Below are 23,487 nucleotides of genomic sequence, written 5' to 3'. Positions count from 1 at the left end.
GAAAAGGATCCTGAAGCTCAGCAACATTGAGTAACATCGAATGTGGTTACGTAGCCAGTAAGTGACAGGACTTGTGTTGAACAGTCAACTCGGAAGGATTTGCTTTTATTGTGATTAAACTCACCCTCAGCATCTGAAACTTTGGCAGATGGTAAAACAAAAAACAACTTACCCATTTATCTTTTGGTCTATTAAGTGGTATGCTTTCCCCCAGTAAGATAAAACATATCTTACTCCCCTCTAGCTCCTTGGTTTTAAGCCACAAAAGTAAATAACAAACACCTGGTCTTGGAATTGACACCATCCTGTTTGGTCTGTGTCACGCTTGGTATGGTCTCCTTGTTGGGGCACAGAGTTGTAACTCCCATATAACTTCTCAGGAAGACTCCTTTGGCCCAGTGTTCTCCTCTACAACCTTTTGTGCAGCCATAAATAGTAAACTAAAATATTAATGGTGGTTATTTGACAGATATTCCCAAGTCAGGCAGCAAACCACTTAGGATAGCTCTTGGTAAGCAACTTCTCCCTGTGGTTAGGGAACTTCACAGTCTAGAGAAATTCAGAGTTTCAGCCTTAAAATGTTTATCGCTTAGAACCTTAATGTTTTTTATTTATACCTAATTTTTCTTGGTCTGTTGGTGAAGTAGGAGAGTGGGGGGGAATTCAGTCCTCCGTTGGCTGAGTTAAAGCCTAAAGATTAAAAAAAAAAAAAAGACCCAACCACCTACTAAGTGATCCAATATGGACTTTTACAAGCCTCCACCCTGACTTTTTGGCACAGCCACCCTTCCCCAGGAAAATACACTTTGGTGCTTCCTCCCATTGTGCAGCTTCTTAATATTTCGTCTAAATGAGCCATAGATTAATGTTTGTGCTTCTTCCTTTGTCCTTGTTTTTTAGCGATGAGGAATGGTGGTTGGCCATTCATTGCCTTTGTCTCCTGGGGTGCAGTTTCAAATGAAAGATCAGAAGCAACTTAAATTTTCATTTCTTTTTTTTTTTTTTTTTCCATCATATTCTGAACTCACTGCTTCCCCATAAACACACCTGATGCTTCCATTCTTAGAGACTCCCGAAGTGTTTTTCCTGAGTCACATATGGATGGCTTTGAAGGAGTAGGGTGGAACTTCATATGTGACCTGTATAGGTTGATTTTTCAACGGGACTAGCATATGTTTAGTAGAAGCCAGTTTCCTGGAAAGGTATTGTTTAGCATCTGTAGCAGCTTTTTAACAGTCATAAACCACACTCTATATTCCATTATTTCCCAGCAACCCTGGAGGGCAACTCAGTCTTGGTTCCCTTTACAGGTGAGGGAGCAGAGATAGTATAAAAGATATGTTCTTGATTATGAGGTCTTGAGCAAATTAGGCAAGGATAAATGTGAAAATGTGTATGTCTTGTCTTCTGGTCCATAAAACAAAGTAGAGTCATTTGAGTCATAGGTAGCTAGTGATAAAACTGTGGCGTCTTCCTTTGTTTCCTACCATTGGGCTTGGAGAAGTGGGGCTATCACGTAAGGTAGCTTTTCACAGGAGGTTAATTGGCCATTATTGTTTATAGCTAGGATGTATGTCATGCTTTCTAGGTAAGAACTCAGCAACATTTATCAAATAGAAGTTTACATACCAGGCTGAGCTGGCAGCTGCACAGAAAGTATTAGGCTGTCGTCATTACCTTCCAGGATAAGTTGTTTCGTGTCCGTTCTCTTGCTTTATCTTTAGCAGTTCTGTGAGGTCAGTAGGGTCATCGTGTTCTCCCATTTTATAGGTGAATAGGTGAGAAAATAAAGGTGTGTGGATTTAACTCATCTGAAAAACATGGTCTTGATGAAAAGCTAAAGTTGAAAAATCGGAGTCCTGACTGTTCCCAGTGATTTCACAGTGTTACTTTGTGCTGCGCTTTCTGTGGAAATGTCACACTGTAATTTCAAAACAAAACAAAACTAGGGTAGAACCAGTCAGAGAGGACTTCATGGAGGAGAGTGGTGAGTACTTTGGTGACATAAAGGGAGAGGAAAAGATGTGTAGGAAGACTTACAAGTTGTCTTCAAACTGATACAGACTTTCTGTTTTGTTTTATGGCCTGAGATCATCCTTTCATCTTAAGTATATTAAAAACCATTCTACATTCTGTTTAGCAGTTTTCCTGCTGAGTGTACTACCTCTGTCTCCATCACTACAGTCCTGTGGAGGGAGACACTGATCAAAAGATAGCATTTTGTAGTTCACATATGCAAAGGTGTATATCATAATGTTAAGGAATTCTAAATTGAAGTTAAGCGCCAACCACGGCAGAGATTCGACAGCAGCTGGAAAACAAAAGCAGCACCTGTCCTGCTTCCTTTTTGTATCCTCCACCTTAAGTGAGCCCAAAGGTTCAGGTACATGAGAAAATGAATTGTGTACTCAGATCAGCAGTCAGCATAAAATTGGTACTGAATGCAGTGATCTGAAGTAAAGCTCAGGAGCCTTTGCAAGGCCCCTGGAAGGCAAGCTGCAAAACAACCGTCTTAACTAAGGGACTCTTCTTTTGTTTTGCAGTAACAAACCAGAAGCAGTAGAAGTAACATTTGCAGGTAAGTGTCCTTACTTCAACCTTGTAAAGCTAATATAAAAATAGAAAAACAAAATAGCTTCTAAAATAAATTTTGACATTCGGGGTACAATCCCTTGATCGTGAAGGCTTTTTTGAGGTCATTGTTTCAGATGACTATTTTATGGATTTATTGGACTGTGTAAAGTTAACCTGCTGGTACCTTAGAAGGTTGTGTTTACTTTTGTGGTACGAACCAAAGTTTGTTTAATTTGGAAATACTAAATTATCTTCAAGTAGCCTTCCTCTCAGTTTGCCTAGCACTAGAGTAGTGGGGAAACATGGAAAATGCTAGTGACCTGTTCAGCAAGTCAGAGGTTATTGCTTTCTATTTCCTGTAAAGAATTAGATATTGATACTACTCACTTGCTGTGTGAACTTCAAGGAGTTAAACAGTCACCCTCCATAAAATGAGGGTACTTGACTAGATGGTCTTGGAACACTTCAGCTCTAGTGCTATGACAGGAGTCCGGCTACCATCCCCGTCCCCTCCTACTAACTGGCAATGCCAGGTCTCCCTAAAGTGGTGGCACTCAGCCCCTGGTTTCAGGAACTACACAGGGTGAGTTCTCTCTGTACTGCAGGAAAATAGCCAAAGAGAGAGGAGACCTATATAGAGATTAGAAGAAACTTAAGAGATAACCAAATGCAGTGTAGATCCTAATTCAAATAAGACAACAGTATTTTAAAACTGTTTTTTTGGGGGCGCCTGGGTGGCTCAGTCGGTTGGGCGTCTGACTTCGGCTCAGGTCATGATTTCACGGTCTGTGAGTTCGAGCCCCGCGTCGGGCCCTGTGCTGACAGCTCAGAGCCTGGAGCCTGTTTCAGATTCTGTGTCTCCCTCTCTCTCTGACCCTCCCCCATTCATGCTCTGTCTCTCTCTGTCTCAAAAACAAATAAACATTTAAAAAATAAAAAATAAAATAAAATAAAATAAAACTATTTTTGGGGGTTTTTTTGAGACCAAATATTTGAAGACTTGACTGGATATTTGATATTAAGTAGTTGTTTTTAAAAATATAGGCATGGCAACAGTATTGTGGCTGTGTTTTCTGAAATTTCTTCTTTATCATTTAGAGATACATTCTGAGATAATTATGAATGAAATGATGTGATGTCTCAGATTTGCTTCAGAATAAATCATTGCGAGGGGGGTATCCCAATAAGATTGGGCCGTGTTGATCATTGGTGAAGCCACATGGTGGGAACTAGGAGTTCATTATACATTATCTCGTATGCATATTTAACATACATCACAACAAAAGCTTTTTAAGAAATAACTTTCAGCACCAAGCTGTGATGAAGGTAAGAATAGCTTTGTAATTTTAGTAAAGAGCAAAGAGGGGCACCTCGGTGGCCCAGTCAGTTAAGCATCTGAAACTTGATTTTGGCTCACGTCATGATCTCACAGTTCGTAAGCTTGAGCCCTCATGAGCCCTGTCTTGGGCTCTGCACTGACAGGGAGGAGCTTGCTTAGGATTCTCTCTCTCTTTCCCTCTGTCCCTGCCACTCCCCTGCCCCTTCTGTCTCTCTCCCGAAATAAATAAATAATTTTTTTTTTCCTTAAAAAGAGCAAAGTGGGGCATCTGGGTGGCTCAGTTGGTTAAAATGTCTGACTCTCAGTTTCAGCTTAAGTCATGATCTCACGGTTTGTGGGTTCGAGCCCCACGTCAGGCTCTGCACGGACAGTGCTGAGGCTGCTTTAGATTCTGTCGCCTCTCTCTGCCGCTTTTCTGCCCTTGTCTCAAAAGTAAACATTTTTTTAAATTTTTTTTAAATATTTTTTTTTAAAGGGGGACAGATAAGTACTTGACAGTTCTATCTCAGTGTTTATACTTTCTGCATGGATTTAAACTTTTGCTTATCTGCACATATTTTGCTTATATGCCTACTTACAAGGGAGACCTCCTTGTGGCCTGTAACGAGGTAGCCAGGTGCCTTAAGGTCTTATTCCCCATTCCCAAGTTAAGCAGTTTTATTTGCTTTCTTCACAGATTTCGATGGAGTCCTCTATCATATTTCAAATCCTAATGGAGACAAAACAAAAGTGATGGTCAGTATTTCTTTGAAATTCTACAAGGAACTTCAGGCACATGGTGCTGATGAGGTATGTTCCACATCATTTTCCTCAGGACTCTTATTTCCTTGTCACCTTTAACTGGCAGCTTGCCACTCATAGAAGGTCCATGGCACTGACCACCCCTACCGGCACTGGCCACTTTGGACAGCTTGCCCACCTAACCAGGGGCTCTTGACTCCATTGTCCATAATGATAGAAAGGGTGTTTTTTAGAAAAGGCTTTGGCTGTTTATTACTCGGGGAAAATAAAGATGGTCCCTAACTAATGAAATGAAAACTTTTGTTCTCCAAAAAATGCACTGAAGAATATTTCTTTGACCAACATAAAAATAGCTACTGCAAGACTGAGATAAGTTCCGTTCTGTTTCTATGATATCGTGAAGCAGGTATGTAACTCTGGCCTTAAAGGTTTATGATCTTAATTTCATACTGTAGAAATTTAGGCACAAATCTACCCTTTTAGTTTTTTGGTTTAAACTTCTTTAGAGCTGGCCTCTTTAAGTATCTCTTCTTCCTTTTGACTACTGTACGGGAAATAAAAAGATGTCTATGCATTATGAAATTCTTGATGGCCATGCCTCATTCACTGGCTTCTTTCTATAGCTAAAGTAGCAGGTTTGGTTCCTGTTGAACTGTATTTGCTCTGGGGAGAGCCATTTATGGAAGAAAGAAAATGCTGTTACACCAGTGTGCACACGTTGTGGTTGGGTCTCAAAGCAGGAAGTATGACTCAGTTCCTGAATCAGTTTTCAAATATCTTTTAGTTTTAACAAGCTAGGTTCTCCTTAATCTGGTGAATGAAGATATGGCCATTTCTGTTTTCTTTGTGATTAAGGGTAGTAGTTTTTTAGTTATTTAAAATTTATGCAGTGAAAAGGCTGTTGGCAAAAGAAAAAAAAAGATCAAAATCTCAATAATATTTTGGTATAAAAACTAAAATTAATGTTAACCAAATAGAATACCAAGAGCCATAGGCAGTCACTTAGATATTCATATGCAATTGATCTGTCCCAGCATTTCAAGGGGAGAGCCAAAACCTTTTCTGATTTGCCTCATAAGTTCAACGGTAGAAGAAACGTTTACAGAATTTGTGTTCAGGGTTGTTTTACATGAAACAAAATCTTCAGCAAGAAGACCTAGCCTTATAAAGCATAAGAAGGATCATTCTATAAAAGCTAGTGGCCAACTCTTCCCTTTACCACATTCAGAGTAAAAAGAAACAAGTGGCTGTTAAGGTGGCCCTGCTTTTGATTAACCATAAAATAACTAGCTGTAAAGAATTGTTAAACCTTTGAACAGACAGCTCAAAATCGTGTAATCGTTTTCCCTAGACAGTCCTCTCTGTGTAAAGATGCAGGTGTGGTGATAACAATAATCCTTGGGAGGGGAGGGAAGTGTAACAGCTAGATTTCTTAAATCTCCTTTCCAGACTGCTCTCCAGGCACTGGAGCTCCATAACAGCACTATTCTTGTAGCTCCCACAGGGCCAAAGAGCCAGCTCCACCCGCTCAAGTGGGTGGAGCAAGTAACATTCACAGTTCGGGAGCAGAGGGCACAGTAAATGGCTCCCTGAGTTGGTTAAACAGTGACCAGCCTGTGATAACCGGAGGCAGCTTGTTACTTTGAAAGCCTCTGCTGCTAGGGTGGGAAGGTCTGATGGTGAGCATCAGTGGGTTGCCTCCACCCATCTCCTGGTGTCAGGTTGGAAGATGGTGCTCATTGAAAAAGGGAATCATACAGGGTTAAAAGTGCAAGTGAAATAAACAGGGAGGCATCCGTTGGTTTCACCAAGGGGGAGGGAGCAGAGGAGTTGAACGTGGCTGAAATTTGGCTGTAAGAACCTCTCAGATCTCAGAATTTTAACTTTGCTTGGAATTAAACTAAGAATTAGGAGCTATGGTTTTTTTTCTCCCACATCTAACTTTCCCTTTCTCCTGGTACCCATAGTGCTCACAGTACAGAATTATAGCTCAGAGGTGGGATGCCAGTGAAAATTCTTAAGGGATGTGCCTGTTACTTCCCTACCCCCACCCCTTCACCCCATCTACAGGACTCTTTAGGAGAAGTGGTATATAGGACACCTGAAGATCAGGTCTCCCTGTGCCACCAAAAAACTCTGTGACCTTGAACTTCTCCCTTCAGTTCCTCTTCTGTAAAAAAGATAACCTCACAGTGGCTATATGGTCACCAGATCACAACTGCATGTGGCATTACTTGTCTTTTGCCTTTGTACAAACAGATGTGATCGCTGATCCATGCTTTGAGGTCCATTCCATTATCCACATTTACAGATAGAGAATTTCTTCCAGCTGTATAAAAATGGTTACATAAATATGTGGAATCTTAAAGAATATTTAAGAACAGAAGGAAAGAACTTCACCATGTGAAAAATTTTTCAAATATGACTTAAATATATGGTTTGCTGCTGATTTTTTTTTTTTAATCTCTGAAGTGTACATTGAAAGTAAGAGTCAAAGAAAACAACAGTATTCAGTCAGCTCAGTTTATTGAAAGTCCCCATATGTGGGCGCGTGTGGATGCAGAGACCACAGCAGTGAGCAGGGCTGAGTGCTTGCTTGCACAGAGCTCCCCTCTAGTGCTCCTGTGTCTGCAGTCCTTTTCTTAGCTGATGGAATTCTGTTGAAGATGCATGTATAACTCCTACAATTAAAAGTTGATGGCTTTTGTTTACTTTTAATTGGTAACTTGTCAAGGATTAAGTATCCTTTTTTTTTTTTTTTTGGCATCCCAGAAAATTTCAGAGGATCATTAATGTGTTTGTGGTGAGATAGTGTTAAGAAATTGACTGAATGTCAAGAGACAAAACCATGCAGCCTTTTATATTACTGTTACATACGCTGTTAAGTATACTGGCCTCAGTTTTCCCTTCTTGTGAAATAGTGGTGACACTTTCCCTCCCTAAGTATGTTTTTAATGAGGGTTAAGAATAAGTCATGTCTGTGTTTAGTTTGTTAGTCATATAAAGACTACTAAATACCAAAAAGGTTACCAAGTTCTGACGATTCTAATATTTACTTTTTTCTGTCTTCAGATAGCTGCCTTTCTACTGCTTATTGTATTCTATATAACATTTAAGTCTGAACTAGGCCTTCCAGAATAAAGGGTTTGTTTCCTAAACTGTCAGCCTAGGAGAAATTACCACCAGGTGAAACAGTCGTACTGACAGAGAAGAAATAGGAAGGTGTAAAAAGGGCTCTTGTTTTATCATTTACTCCCCAAAGCTGGAGAGTAGCCAGCAGTAAGTATTGGTTTTGGGGAAAAAACCATTTAGAGAGTACAACCTTCTGTGGGCCCTCCAGTAGAAACAACTGGCTAAGGTGCAATTATCTGTTGTCTTTTGCATAAAACTGGTGATGAACTAAATAATTTGAAAGCTTACAAGATAAGCAGGCTAACTGGAATCCGATCCCAGCAATTCTGGTTTTTCTCTCTTCACTCACCTCGGTTACTGGTTTGGCCTGTACTTAGTTGATAACTGACGTAATCTGTCACTCGGGTTTGCCATTCTTCTGCATTCTTAAAAACATGATGGTGTGCAGTATATGGTCTGGAGGAGAACAGAGAACATATAAAGGATGTGACTGAATCCTGAAAGAGTAAAAGATGAGCCTTGACTGAAAAACAGATCCTAGATTAATTAACCTTTTGTATTCAGTCTCAGTTCTGTGAGTGATTTGCTTGGTAACTCAGATACATGTGCTTCTCCTTGTGTATCCAGTGTCCCATCCACCAAATGAAAGTTAAGAAATCTGGCTTAGAAGAAGCTTGGGAAATACAGTGCTTTAAAAAAAAAAAAAAAAAAAAATGACATTATCATGACCTTTGGATTAACATTTGTTTTTGTATTTTCTAGTTACTAAAGAGAGTGTATGGGAGCTTCTTGGTAAATCCCGAATCAGGTATGTAGTCCCGTAAGCAACTGTGGAATGACCTGGAAAGAGACCTGTCCTGTTTGTACTCTGCTTTTTTTTTTTAAACAAAGCATTTCATTTAAATAGTTTTCATTTTACAAATATTTCTGCCTGAGCCCAGTTCCCACTTCAGTCCTCTCCACAAAAATAAAGCTGTTTCCAAAAGCTAAGGGGCTTTGCACTGTCCAGGAATGGTTCACAGTGTGGTGTGCAGAACTGCTATATGTTGTCATTTTTAACATTTTACTTGGTGGGGCCAAATGACTCTTCCTTAATCTTTCAACCAGCGGGCCATTTTTATTTGCTTGCTCATGGTGATGAAAATGTCTTTTGAGATTAAGCAAACCTTGGTTTTCACCCCAGCCCCCTATTAACACCATTTTCTGTGCTCTGCACATGTGGAGAAGGAAACACAACTGTTCTCACATATTCAAGTAACAAAAATTTCAACCCCTTCTTTTAATCTGTTCTTCTAATAAAGAATAAATCGCCTCTTTGCAGCCGCGGGAATTGAAAAGCACCATGGCCCACCATGGCCTTCCTTAATTACAAGAGCTATGTTATACTGCTTTATAGGAGAGACAAAGCAAAAAAACTGAACAATTTTTTCCTCCTTGTGAATAGGTGGTAGTCTCAAATTCTGAGGCGTTTAGCTGGACCCCCCGATGAGGACCAAGTAACATAGTGTTACTCAAATGTTGTTCCTGTGGTACTTTGCAAATTTTACCCGTGGTGCTTTGCAAATTGTTCTAAGAAGGAAGGTGTGTCTTTGTCTTTTAACAGCAGTTACTACTTTTGCTAGCATATTTCCTTCCCCAACCTTCGTGGCATTTTTCTTTGTTTTCATGTTTATAATATGACATGCTTCACCACTCCCAGTAGAATACCTTCTCCTGTCTTCTGTATGCTACTCTGGAAACAAAAATAGCAAATACAGAAGCCTTTGGGATATAACTTGTTACTAGGAGTACTGCGCGTGGGAGCATTGACTGCAGTCCAGAAAGAATACTAAAATGTGTTCATCCCCAAATTGATGTAAAAGTGTATCGCAGAAATAAAAACCAAAAAATAAATAACATTATAGGCTTTAAGAGGAATCAAGGAATTTCAGAAAGAGAGTGAGGAAAGGGAGGGAGGAAGGGAAGAAGCAGAACTAGAACAGAAAAAAATCATATAGGAACTCTTGGGCATGCTTGTCACAGCTCAGATCAAGCAGTGTGTCGGAACCACTGGGGTGTAACACAGAGGTTAGGTTTCTGTCCCTGAGCCTTTTCTTACACTTCCCGCTAAGGCACAGGCAATGCCAGACTGCAGACCTTGTGTTCATACAAGTGCAAAATATAAAAACTTGTGGAAGTAGTGTGTCTCCTGTTTCTCTGTGAGTTTATCTAGGCAAGTTTGGGGAACTCACCAGGCCGTACTAGGTCTTTACTTTTAATCTATTCTCAGGATGTTCTCTTCATCATATCAAAGCCTTCTTTAAGTCTGACTTCAGCTGTAATTTACTTAATTTGTTTTATTTGGCTTCTTGAAACTAACAAACCTCAACTTTAAATATTTTATTTTTCTATCTAATCTTACAGTCTGTTTGCTTATCTGGTTTGTTTTCTGGTACCCAAAATGGAATGGTGGTTGATATTATTTAATATTGGAGTATCAAAAATGTGCTAAGTACAATCTAGAACAGAGATTTAGATAGCTCATGTTCTCAGGGAGGATAGATCCAACAAAAAACACAGACCTGAGGAATGCTCTTGGAAAAAGATTAAATAGTAACAAAGTATAAATGTTTAAGATATTCCTTACAGTTCTGGTAAAATTATTTCCAGCACTTACCTAGCATGTGAAGTGATACTCAGTGATGTACAGATACTCTTACAAAACTGTCTGTATACTTCTTGGGGTGTATTCATCATTTGATCAGATAATCAGTTGTCCCCGCCTTGTTTGCTGGAACTCGTACTCGACATGCTGTAAAGAGGCAAAATAGTGTGTGGTGGTCGCAGACTTAGCTTTGGGGCCCATTTATTGATGACCTACTGTGTTCCAGCCGCTTTAAAATGCTATTTTAATTTTCCCAGGTGCCTCTCCCATCCTACCACCCTTTTTAAACAGATGCCAGAATTATAGAGGTTATGTAGTTTGTCCAAGATCACAAAGTGGCAAGGCCAGAATTTGGATCCCATTCTATTCAACTCAAAATAGAGTTGCTGACACCTCTATATCCTGCTGCATTTAGCATGGCACTTTGCTCCTTTGAACTTCCTTTTCCCTCTAAGATGAGAATAACCGTATCTGGCCTGCTTACTTCAAAGAATTTTTACAGAAATTAAATGAAGTAAGATATTTTAAAACACTTTGAAATTTTTAGTGTATACAAGGGAAAGCTATTGGAGAGGTATACACACACACACACACACACACACACACGTTATATATATAGACATACACACTCTTAAGGTTTTTCCGTACCTTCCCTCCTTCCACAAAGGGTTTGTGATGGCATGCGAGAAGTTGTATTGTGTTTTTATCAGAAAGCTCCCCAGCTGTTGACTGTGTTAGCACTTGGCAGGTTAAACCATCGAAGAAAAATATGTAACTCATTATAGCTTGATAGCTATAATGCAAGCCCCCTTCCCAACAGTGTCTAGAACACTACATTTCTAATGAGAGTTCCTGGATTATGGGTTCTTCCTGTTCCTTATTTGTAATCTGTCATCTTTGATATTGATTCAAATTTTTGCAGAGAATTTGTTAATTAGCTGTGTATACTTACAGTGATTTTACAAGAATTGGGGTTTTATTTGCCTTACCTCATTTGCCATATGAGGCGTATGGGAATGCACAGCAATCTACCTGGCTTAAAAGGCATTGAAACAAAATAAAATGTCATTAGAACCTGCAAAGTTTTTTGGTTTTTATGTGTTGTTTTTTTTTTAATATAACCTCTGGGTTTTTCCCCCCCTTCCAGGATATAATGTCTCCTTGCTATATGACCTTGAAAATCTGCCTGCATCCAAGGATTCTATTGTGCATCAGGCTGGCATGTTGAAACGAAATTGTTTTGCCTCTGTCTTTGAGAAATACTTCCAATTCCAAGAAGAAGGCAAGGAAGGAGAGAACAGGGCAGTTATCCATTATAGGGATGATGAGACCATGTGAGTATAGGACTTGGCCCTAAAGCCTGGGTGTGTCTGTTATATGCCCTTACTGAAAGACACATGGTTAGATCAGACCTTAAACTCTATTGGGTGAATATCCCTAACATGTCTTTCTCATAAAATTCTCAAAGCCAAGGTATAGATGATGGGGGGCGGGGGGGCCACTTCTGCTAGTCTCCAGATATCAAAAGTTGGCTAAAGAAGAAAAGTGAATCCACTGCTTTCCTTTAAGACACCACTGTTGAAGGTTTCCTTCAGTAATATAGCCTAGGTAATGAAGAGGTAGAGGGTGACCATGGAGTCTGTGTTTTTGCAACTCTTGAATCATCTACATACTAGGAATCTCATAGTATATAAAGAAATAAAAGGGGCGCCTGGGTGGCTCAGTCGGTTAAGCATCCGACTTCAGCTCAGGTCGTGATCTCACGGTTCTCGTGGGTTCGAGCCCCACATCGGGCTCTGTGCTGACAGATCAGAGCTGGCGCCTGCTTCAGATTCTGTGTCTCCCTCTCTCTCTGCCCCTCCCCTGCTCATGCTCTGCCTCTCTCTATGTCTCAGAAATAAATAAATGTAAAAAAAAAAAAAAAATTTTTTTAAAAAGATGTTTAGGAGTGAAGTTCTGAGAATCACTAACACTAGTAGATTCCACATCTTACCACGTAGACAGATTAGTACCATCTACTTTGGGTGATCTTCATCTCCTACCCCTCTCAGGGCATGTGTGCATTATATAGACTTTGCTGGTCATACATACTTAGTCTCCTTTGGCATGCCTTGTTTTATGAATTAAAAGATTTATGACTGTACCCGCCTGTTCCGCTTCGAGATCAAGTTCTTGACAAAACCCCATTCTGATTCTGTACTTACTACTTCATGGGTTGTGTTCCCCTCAGGTATGTTGAGTCTAAAAAGGACAGAGTCACAGTAGTCTTCAGCACAGTGTTTAAGGATGACGACGATGTGGTCATTGGAAAAGTGTTCATGCAGGTATGGAATGGACGTGTTTTGGGGGAGGGATGCCGCAGCGTGGCGGTTTATACTGTGAAGCATAGAAGAGGAGAGCTGGCGGCTCTGCCGATGCCAGAACTTGTTGAAGGTGTAATTAAACAGCTCCCACCCAACCCACTGCATGTAGTTGTTCCTTAGTGGTTTTAGCTTCTGCAGGACTAGACTGAAAGAGTGAATGGAGTACCAAACATACTAATGCTACGACTGAATATTAAGCACCCTTGCTGCCACTGAGTCTTTGATTTAAAGCTTGGTCGGGTTTCCTACCCTCTTGTCAAGTTTCCTGAGGTTTCTGGCAAGGTCTGCTCTTGGTTTAGTCCTAAAGTCTTTTCAGAACAGAATCCCTAGAAAATTCCTAAGTAGTAGACAGTACATTAATAGGCTAGAGTCCTTGAGTGGACCGTGAGGCAAATTGACCCGAGTTTGCCTGAGGTCACTGTAGAGCTCTTTCCTCAGAAGCAGCTCGCCTACCAAGAAGAGAGTAATGGGGCTCAGCGGGACATTGTGTAATTGGATTTCTGGTACAATTGGACTCTGGTCTGGTACAGTACCGCATTGTGGCTCTGTCATGCTGTCTGCTAACCAGTTGCTGACTCTAGGACAGGAGAGCTCGTTGGTGAAGTGGTATCCAGGCTGATTTCTTCTGAGGTGGCTCAGCATTCAAAATCTAGCTCAGTGCTTACGTTTTCAAGCACCTTTTGTGCATTCGTCCTGTCCCTGGGCAGGGTGAGGAGATTTAAGGACTCTGGACAGCAAACCTTTTTTGCTACATAAGAGTTGTGCTTAATATAGTGAGGATATTTTACGTGTAGCCTCTCTAAAGTGACTAGGGAACTATTCAAAAGTGATAGCCCGAATTTGATCCGTCTCTAGTGACTTTTTGTGTTTAGTCTAATTAATCAGAAATGCTGATTTTAGAGTCCCTAGGCGGAAAAATTGGAATATTGACACTTTGAGCATTTGAGAGTACTAAACTTTATGAGAGAGAGAGAGAAAACGAGTGTTGTGTGTGTGTGTGTGTGTGTGTGTGCGCGCGCACAGCTATATAGACCTATATCGTGGGTCCTAAATGTAAGCTTCCAGACAGGCATTTCATGTGTTTTTACGCAGAATTGACAGGGGAATTAAATGCAGTAGCTTAGAAATTGGGCTGAATCCAGACTGACATACTAATTTTAAAAGCTATGAAGTATATATTTAGATTTAGCTGGTTTTTTACCAGTCTTGTTCCATTTTATTCCTGGCGACATCTTATTTTTATGCTTTAAACAGATCTTATCTTGGAGAGCTTACAGGAGATTTGTTCCTTAGGAAAATTTTGTGTATTTTTTGCACATGAATTTAAACTCCTCCCTCAAAGTACATGTGGTAGGGGCACTGGTCTAAAAGGGAAAAGAAAGTCTGCATTTTTACACTGACAGTATCTCTAGTTAGTGACTGGACTGGCACCATGCAGACCCATCTGGTGTCCAAGAATGTGAAAAGGCTGTGCTCGGGAAGCCATCTGCTCTGCCTCCCTCTCCAAAGTCAAAGGCTGGGCAATTTATTTGAATTGACCTTTAGAATCCTGGGCTTATTTTGCTGGATTTTACCCCAAGTAAATCATCTGAGAATTTTCCTGGGCCTGGTTATTTTAAATTTCTAGGAGAATGGAGAATAGCACCTGCCTAGCACAGAATGCTGTGACCAGGGACACTATTAAAAGTTCCCCCTGGTCACTGACCTGCTTGCTGCGTATCTTTGTGGGTTTCCGGATCCTGGAGTGGACCTCCAGCCTGGGCAGAACACGTTTCCTGCTTTTGTCATTCAGCAGACTCTGAGGGATGCTTAATGCCCTTGGGAAAAAGACAGAATTTCCATTGCATACTCACATGGATATTCTAGTATTTGCCTTTGGTGCATTATCTCTGTAGACGTGCAAGCTGAGCACTAAAGTCTGATATCATTTCACTGCTTATTCCATGGGAAGCATTAAGAACGATACAGAATTTTGGAGATAAGAGTATGGTGAACTAGAATATCTTTCATATTTCTAGATCTTAACGTCAGCCCAGTAACTGAGAAAAGTTAAGTGGAAACCACTGGTTTCTCTATGTTCAGGGACAAGACACAAGCAATCTGCCTCTTAAGCAGTAGTGAAGATACTATGTTGAGGACCCTTTCTACCTGGATACCTGTGTGGTGATAGCTGTAGGATATTTTCCTGTACTGGGAGCACTGAGTCAAAGTCAGTAATTTTGCTAGATCTTGCCAACCTCCACGGAGGTTGTACCCTTTTCCCTCCCACCTACGATGCATATTTTCCCAGAGTATGTTGTCAGACTTTTGGATTTCTGCCAATCTGATCGGTTTAAAAATGGTATCTATATTCTCTTGCGAACGAGGTCCAATATCTTTTCTTCTGTTGAAGTCTGTTTTTCTTTCCTTTGAGGTGTCTCTATGCCCTTACCCATTTTTGTATTGGGTTATTAATCCCCATTTCTTTATATACTAGAGAGATTAGCCTTTTTATCTATGGTAAGAGTTACAAATATTTTTTCCAGTTTGTCATTAGAGTGTATGGGTTTTCTTCCCTCACACAGAAGTTTATTTTCACAGAGTTAAATCTCTTCTGTGGCTTTTAGATTTTGAGTCCTTGTTAGAAACACTTTTCCTACTCTAAGATTGTAAAGTTTACCTGTATTATTTTCCTAGTATTTTTACAGTTTCATATTTTACACATGATCTTTTGATTATCTGTTTGGAGTTTCTCCTGGCATATGGTATGAAAGATGGGTCCATCTTTTTTTTCTAAATGGCCACCCACTGGTCTCAGCAGTTGTTTAAAGGCCCATGTTTATACTACCGATTTAAGATGCTGCTTTTTATCATTTACAGGACTCAATTTCTGTATATATTTGGATTTACTCTGAACTTGGTATGATAAATCATGCTTTGATGGAAGAGAGAAATGATACTGTGATATTCAAAAGACATCCTAGTTGGAGGGGGAAAAAAAGAGGCATCATTGCTGACGTGCACTTAACAAAGACCCTAATGAAAAAGGAAAGTGATTCAGTCAGTTAAGCATCTGACTCGATTGCGGCTCAGGTCATGATCTCATGGTGGTCAGGCTCTGCACTGACAGCCTGGAGCCTGCTTGGAATTTTCTCCTTCCCTCTCTGTCTGTCTCTTTCTCTCTCTCTCAAAATAAATAAGCATTTAGAAAAGAAAAAGGAGAACTGGGTGGGTCGGTTGATTGTTTCTTAGGTATTATTTAAGAGAGAGCACAGAGGAGCAACAAAGACACAAAGTTGGCCAAAGAGTAGTTCCCCACATGGGAGTATCCTCACCCAAATCTTGAATGTATTGCTTTACCTATACAGAACTGATGAAATGCTAATAAGTCACCGCAGGTTTACACACACCCCATTGGGTTATGAATGCCACAGGTACCAGTGAATTGGAGCCTTCAAGAAGCTTACTGAACACAAGAAAATGCCAGCAGCTATTACCTGTTCTATTTTTTCCCCTGGAGCTAAAGAGTAAAAATAGTAGAAGTTAGAAAACCTCCCAAACCCTTTGCAGAATGAAAAGTGTCTTCTAGAGAAGGGTAACCTCAGAAGCTTTGCTTTAGGAATTACCATTTGAATGATCTTGACTCCTTCCCTACCTCTCCAAATATTTTTCCTTTGAGGAACAAAATTTACAAGAGAGTAACCTAATCTGGCTATGTTAGTTTATTTTCCACCAACCTTTAGAAGCCAAGCAGTGCCAGCTCAGGAGGCAGGGTGGTGGAACAGGCGAGATCCCAGACTGGGCATTAAAACTCCTCAGGTGTTACCCTTCTTTTGCCATTAATTTGCTGCGGGCTTGCTGTATTAGTCCCCATCTCTTCCTTTCCAGTGTGACAGCACTAAGTCAGCTAGAGTAGAAGTGCTTGCTTTTTCACTCAGCAAGCCATGTGCTGTCCAGCCTCTTTGAAGGAAGAGAAATGGGTACAGAGTAATAAAGATCCCTGGCTTGTGGAGCTTACAGCCCCTTAGGGAAGCCAGACGCATTAGTGACTAGTAAAGTGTGAGAGTCGAGGCTTAGAGAGAAGACATGGGACCTCCCAACAAGGTAGCAGCCAGCTCCCCACGTGTGTTAGAGATGGCGTGTGAGAAGAGACCATATCTGAGCAGCGGTAGGAGAGTGTTGCAGACCAAACAGCTGTATAAACATGCTTTCAGTACTCCTAGAACTGTGGATTTACATAGCCCTTGGTTCCATTCTTCTGTTATCACTCTGGATTTGGATCACCCTGTTTTACTGGCATGGCTGGAAAATCTGGTTCTGTTCTTGCACATCTGGGTTGAGACAGGAATGCCTTGTGTCGTTTTCCTGTGTACACGGGAATGTGTGTGTCAGAGAAGCTTGAGGTTTGGAGATTATGGAGATTAGAACATAGGGGGAATGGCCTGGTTTTTACATCCTCAGTCATTTTCCTGTCGTTTGATGAGGATGGGTACATTTTGTTAAGGGGAATAAGTCCTTATGCACAGTGGTGGTGGGCGAGTCCATAGCCATTCAAGACCAGAATTAACAATCACGCTTTCATTTCTCATGTCGCACAGCCTCCTCCTGTCAGTATACCCTAAAACAACTCAGCTTCTTTAACTCCATTGTCTTCTGCCCCCAAGAAGGGCTTACATTTAATCTGAAGTGCTGATTTCTGGATTCTAAATAGTAACAGTCTAAGATGCCTCCATGAAATAGGACTTGTGCAAAGGCCCAGAGCCCTGAGAAAGCATGATAGTCATGAAACTGGAAGAAGTGGAGATGGGGTAAGGAGGGGTGAGAAATGGGTCAGCCCATAAGAGGCTTTCACACAGAGATGAAAGGAGTTAAGATTTCATGTTGGGTCTTAACCAAGCTAGAGCCTAGGTTCCATGCACCCTGAAATTTTAAAGATTTCCTGAAAAATATAAGCTCTTCACATTAAATCTAAAGAAACTAATATGCATTAGTCCTTAATCCTAAAATGTAATCTGGTTCTCTCATGCTTTGCAGTTCGTTGTCTGTTTAGTCTCAGATACACTTTTATCGCATATGTGGTTCCAAAACAAGAGAAAGGAAAAGGGATTAAGAATGCTCTCATCACATTTTGAAGATCCGACTTGTTAAATACTCTGCGATCTCTCCTTTTTGAGTCCAAATCGCATCGATAGCAGCCAGCACTTGTAATATTTCATATTAGGTGTTTATTTTTAGCTATCTGCCAGTCACACCCCACGGGGCCAACCTCATCGCATGAGTCGCCACTCATCTTACATCAGATTCTCTTCTGGTTGCTTTGTGCTTCTTCCCGGCAGGAGTTCAAAGAAGGACGCAGAGCCAGCCACACAGCCCCACAGGTCCTCTTTAGCCACAGGGAACCACCTCTGGAGCTGAAAGATACCGACGCTGCCGTGGGTGACAACATTGGCTATATTACCTTCGGTAAGCAGGGTGGGATTGCTGAGGTTGGGAGCCTTTGATGCATTCACACTGCAGGATGCCAAAACCCAGACGGACCTTTGTTAAAATGTAAAAGGGGCGAAAGCAGGCGTACCACGTCGTTCTTGGCCATTGCTGTGGCTGCAGGAAGGTGTACCGTAATCATTTTCTTTTCTTCCTGTTGGTGTCAAGTGTTGTGAGTTGGGACCACGCAAGCATTGCTGAGTAGCCGACTGGGAGTTCTCAGTCGTTTGGCATTTCTAAGCCAGAACTCCAGCCGTGATTCACTTACTCCACTGAAGAAATTTAAGTCTTCCCTTCTTACAGTCACTCTAGACCAGTGAGCCGGCTCATTATTGTAGCTGATAGTGCGGAATAACAGCTCATTCACTGCGCCTGATGCCACTAAAATGTTGCCTTTTATGAAGTTTAAGTCCCCTCTGTACTGAAGGTGTACCCGTTTATTGGTGATGAGCCCACTCATGTACCATATTTCATTAAAACTGAGCTCCGCTTTTTTTCATGTTACTGTCTTTGAGGTTGGGATGCAGCTTGGAGTTCATGCATGCCACACAGTTTAGTTGGCAGCCTTTCTCTTTATGGTGTATAAACTGAGGGTAGACTTAAAATTGTTGGCATCTTAGATTCTGTGGCCTGTAGTGTTACTACCTCTTGTTTTGCTATTTGTTTCTTTTCAAGGTAAATTGACACAGAGGGCCTACCCTTTCTTATGAGGCATTCCTTTGCATTCTACCAAAACCTCATACTTGGAGGATTTTATTGCTCCCAAGACCACGGAGTAGAGTAGGTGGAAGAGGTGGAGAGGATTCTGGGAAGCCAAAGGGAGGGGTGCAGAGGGCGAGGCTTCAGCTTATAGTGCCGAGGGAGGGGCTTTCCTCATCTCCTAGCCGAAACAACTTCTGCCGTGCCCATCGAGAGGGTTGAGGCCCTTAGGGCTTCGTGTCTAGTTTTCACCACAGGACCACAGAATCTTCTCTGGAAACGAGTTCCTTTGGGCTCACCGTGCCGCAGCACCCGGGGACGTAGAACAGGAAGGCTTTGTTTGCTAGTCATGATCGCTTAAGGTGAAATGTTTTCTCTAAAGTACCCCCCAGATTGCCTGTAGTATCACCTAAAGAGGCTGCCGTGCTGCAGAGGCAGGAGCCAGCAGGTGGAGACAGATGGGGACAGATTCCAGAATGCACAGCCACAGGATAGGATCCAGACCTGGAGTGATGCCCGGGACCAAGCCCTTTTCTGGGGAGCCCTAGTTTTCTACCATTGACCTCCTCCATTTTTCTTGACTTCCGGCATTTGCACTCACTGGTACCAGTCCTGGTTGTGGTATTTATCCTTTCCTCGTCTGAAGGAGGAGGATACAAGTGCATTGCACTAGGCAGGGAGAGGCTGGAGCCAGCTGTAGGCTCTGACCTTCCATCTCTTTGGCCTTGCTGTTACACCCGGACGCCTTGTTTGTGCCCCCACCCACAGTGCTGTTCCCTCGCCACACCAATGCCAATGCTCGAGACAACACCATCAACCTGATCCACACGTTCCGGGACTATCTGCACTACCACATCAAGTGCTCTAAGGTGAGAAGGGACCACGGCACCTTGGCTCCTATGCACCGGGTCGTCCTCTCCACCAGAGTTAATAACATAAAAAAATCATTTCTGTGTGGGGCACACCTGGCTGGCTCAGTCGGCAGAATACGTGACTCTTGATCTTGAGGTCGTGAGTTCAAGCACCATGCTGGGTGTAGAGTTTACTTAAAAAAAAAAAAAGTCATTCCTGGAGTCCAGCCTGTTGCTATGAACCCTGATGGTTCTAGAGACTTTAAGATATCATGGCCTTTCTTCCATCTCTTCCCCATAGTAAAGAGGTGAATCTCTGTCTCCAGGAAGGGTTGCCCTCCTGCTTCCCTGCATGACCTTATGTCGCTCGTAAGGCATATGTTCCCAAACCTTCCTGATAACTTCTACTGAAAGCAAAGCTGTCTTTGTAGAACACGACTGCTTCAGTATCCATTGTGTTTGTTTCCAGGCCTATATTCACACACGTATGCGGGCAAAAACATCTGACTTCCTCAAGGTGCTGAACCGTGCACGCCCAGATGCCGAGAAAAAAGAAATGAAAACAATCACGTGAGTAGGGCAGCCTCGCAGCAGGACCGCCATCCTCTCCTAATCTCACCGAGAGGGAAATGGTGTTGGAGACCTGGTGCTCCAGGTGTCTGGGCAGCAGCTACATGTGAAGCAGGCAGGATGGGGGCCTGTAGCCACCTGACTGACTAAAGATGCAGTGGACAGGTTTTCACTTCTGACGGGGCTGGGCTGCGTTCCCTTGTTTCCACATCTTTGTGAGCCAGGAGAATGGCAGCTAGGGGACGCACAGAGGGACCTTTATACTGAGATAGCTGTGTTCTCCTTGGGCAGTCTTGTCCTGTCAAGGTCTGCCTGGAGAAATGGAGAGATTTGCTTAAGGACGTTGAGTTGAGTGAATAGGTCTGGAGCCACCCACTCAGTGTTTTGATCCCCTGGTCTGCTTCTCAGCAGGAATTTTGCATGAAGACAAAGTTGTCTCTGAGATGGAAATGTGGACTGGCGCTCCAGTGTTGGCCCTGCGTGCAGGAGAGTCAGTGTGCCCTAGAGCCTAGCTAGAGATTGAGGTCTCTGGGCAAAATGTCAGGTCTTAGTTCCCCTTCTGCTGAAGCTTAGGTGATCCTGTTCTCAAGATAAGGTAACAGGTGCTCATCTGCCAACCTTTGTGCCCGTTCAACGCAAGTCTGGAGGCGAACGAAGCTTCCGCGTACCCCTCACAGCCAGTGCATTTGCCGCCACCTGGTTCTCTTGGGGGTGACCTTTGGCAGGTGTGGTGTGCATAGGACCCCAGGTCCCCTCCCCTGACATGTGAGGCCTCTCCTGCCAGACTAGTTTCTGCTGCCACTTGACAGGATGAGAGAGGTTCCTGACTCTTGGTACCTGAGCAGAAGATTTCCAGTCTCCAATACAGGCAGTTGAAGTCACTCCTGACTTCTTTAGGCAAAGGCTTAGGGGCTGCCCGTCTCATGAAATTGGTACCAAAGGCCTCTCTTCTGTAGTAGCTCTGCACCTCCTGCCCAGAGCCTGAGGAGGGGTGTTCAACCTATAGCTGGATCCTCTGCTTCCAGAGAGGCGTCCAAATGCTCTGGTTACAAAATGGCAGCATTATGCCTTCTACCCTGCAGCTTCACGGCAGGGCCTAAAATGGGCAAAACAAATCCAGTGGGGAGGGTATGTGTCCTGGAACACACATACTCTTGCTGCCCCTCCAGAACCCTGCCTCCCTCCTGGGGTTTACAAGTTCCCCTGCCCACTCCACCCCCCCCCCCCCCCCACTTTTCATGGGACTACTCTTCTCACCAGGCACCACTTTGGTGACCTCAAGCGTGAGGCAGCTGATTCTGTGCCGTTTTCAGGGCCAGTGGAGAGACTCAACCGGCAGCTAGGCACAGCGGAGGGGAGGCTGGGCTCTGTAACTAGTCAGTCATGGGGCTGCCTGTGCCATCTTCAGCCCAGTAATGTCTTGTCTGGTCAGAAGAGCCCACCAAAGCAGCCACCGCCCAGTGTCTCCCCACAGGGCTTCTCCCCTCCCCTCCCCTCTGGCCCCACTGGCAGGTGGCCTTGCGGTTGCCACAGAGCAAGTGCACCTGTCTTGGGCTGGGGCAGGAGCAGCTCCAAGTTATCTGTGAGTCTCCTTCCTGGGAGACACGAAGAGCAGCTTTGCCTTTTTCTGTCCTGTGATCTCTGTCTAGCAGAGACGGGCCTCAGAAAGGGGAGGGGGAGGCTAACAACCGCATCCAGGCTGAAAACCGGATTGTGTTACTAAGGATGAGTAGAAGAAGCCAGGACCCTCACACACAGCAGAGAAGGAGGGTTTGCATGGAACAGGATGGCAGGCCTGGCTCAGAAGCCAACTGTACGTGTCCATGCCCCACGGTGCTCTCTGCCAGAATCGAACACTCATGAGCTTTGCACGGCGGGGGGAGACGGGGGCTGATAAAGTATGGTTTCGTTTTGGGGTAAGATGTTCAAGGCAGGAAATTTTAGCCCCCATATCTTTGCCCTAGTTTTCCATCGTTCTCAACCCCAGCTTCCAGGCTGCTTTACCAAATAACTTCTGTCTTTGGGAACCAGCCTGTTCCCAAAGCTGGCCCTTCAGAGAAATACCAAGTGGGACAGAACAGAGCACCAGGACTCAGGAGCCTAACGTCAGGCGAGTGTTCTGTAACCCTGGCGTATGGCCCCACATGGCAACACAAAGTGCCTGTACTTGGAAAGTTTGAGCATCTTGCTCCCATGGTGAAAAATGTAAGGGACTGCTGTCCGCGAGCCCGAAAAGGTACAAGCTGTGCAGGAGGAGCCTGAGCTCTCGACCAAGAAGAGGGTTGAGCCCAGTCTGAGATTCAGGTTGGTCTAGGCCGTCCAGAAATTGTGGGCAAGGGATCCTCCCATCTCACTTGGTACATTTAATGCCCTTGTGGGCTTGGCGCAGGTGCTACCCGGGACCCCAGAGTATTCAGCACGAGGAGCTGACGAAACTCTCTTGAGCTGGGTCTTGTTCCGGGCCTAGAGGTCCTACGTTCTCTCTCTGGGATGTCATCCCTAGTCCAGGAGTGTGGGGTGGCAGGAAAGGGGACCCAGAAACCCTCACACTTTTCTCTGCTTTTGAAGGGGGAAGACGTTTTCATCCCGCTAACTCTTGGGAACGGGAAGAGGAGGCGGCTGGCAACTGAAGGCTGGAACACTTGCTACTGGATAATCGTAGCTTTTACCGTTGCACCTCTTCAGGTTCTTAAGGGATTCTCCGTTTCGGTTCCATTTTGTACACGTTTGGAAAATAATCTGCAGAAACGAGCTGTGCTTGCAAGGACTTCATAGTTCTCAAGAATTAAAAAAAGAAAAAAAAAAGAATTCCACTTGATCAACTTAATTCCTTTTCTTTATCTTCCCTCCCTCACTCTCCTTGCCTTCCCCCCTGTTTTCCAAGCTGTTTCGCTTTGCAATATGTTACTGGTAATGAGTTGCAGGATAATGCAATCTTAACTTGTTTTCTCCTAAGTATTTGAGTTCAAAACTCCTGTATCTAAAGAAATACGGTTGGGGTCATTAATAAAGAAAATCTTTCTATCTTACGTGAGAATTTGCTGGGTTTCTAGACTGAGTCCAAAAGAGAGAGGAGGGTACACGTGGCACTACCCTTGAGCCTACAAACCC

At 43.0% G+C, this 23,487-nt stretch overlaps 1 protein-coding gene across 1 annotated transcript in view; it reads left to right on the top strand.

Annotated features, from left to right (window-relative positions):
* The window catches only part of ARPC2 (actin related protein 2/3 complex subunit 2), a 28,995-nt gene extending 5,590 nt beyond the window's left edge, over nucleotides 1-23,405 (top strand). Inside the window, exons 3-11 of the mRNA XM_060623547.3 lie at nucleotides 2,544-2,578; nucleotides 4,590-4,702; nucleotides 8,549-8,594; nucleotides 11,578-11,764; nucleotides 12,661-12,754; nucleotides 18,109-18,235; nucleotides 19,724-19,824; nucleotides 20,276-20,376; nucleotides 22,945-23,405. Of these exons, the coding sequence (XP_060479530.1) occupies nucleotides 2,544-2,578; nucleotides 4,590-4,702; nucleotides 8,549-8,594; nucleotides 11,578-11,764; nucleotides 12,661-12,754; nucleotides 18,109-18,235; nucleotides 19,724-19,824; nucleotides 20,276-20,376; nucleotides 22,945-22,969 (829 nt within the window). The 3' untranslated portion in view covers nucleotides 22,970-23,405. The remainder of the gene's footprint in view (nucleotides 1-2,543; nucleotides 2,579-4,589; nucleotides 4,703-8,548; nucleotides 8,595-11,577; nucleotides 11,765-12,660; nucleotides 12,755-18,108; nucleotides 18,236-19,723; nucleotides 19,825-20,275; nucleotides 20,377-22,944) is intronic.
* The last annotated feature ends 82 nt before the right edge of the window (nucleotides 23,406-23,487 follow it).

This window comes from Panthera onca, chromosome C1 (genome assembly GCF_046562875.1).
Source record: "Panthera onca isolate mPanOnc1 chromosome C1, mPanOnc1 haplotype 2, whole genome shotgun sequence".
In the NCBI taxonomy this organism is placed as follows: domain Eukaryota; kingdom Metazoa; phylum Chordata; class Mammalia; order Carnivora; family Felidae; genus Panthera; species Panthera onca.
The sequence above is the reverse complement of the archived record's forward strand: the minus strand, read 5'-3'. Positions and strand labels throughout refer to the sequence as shown.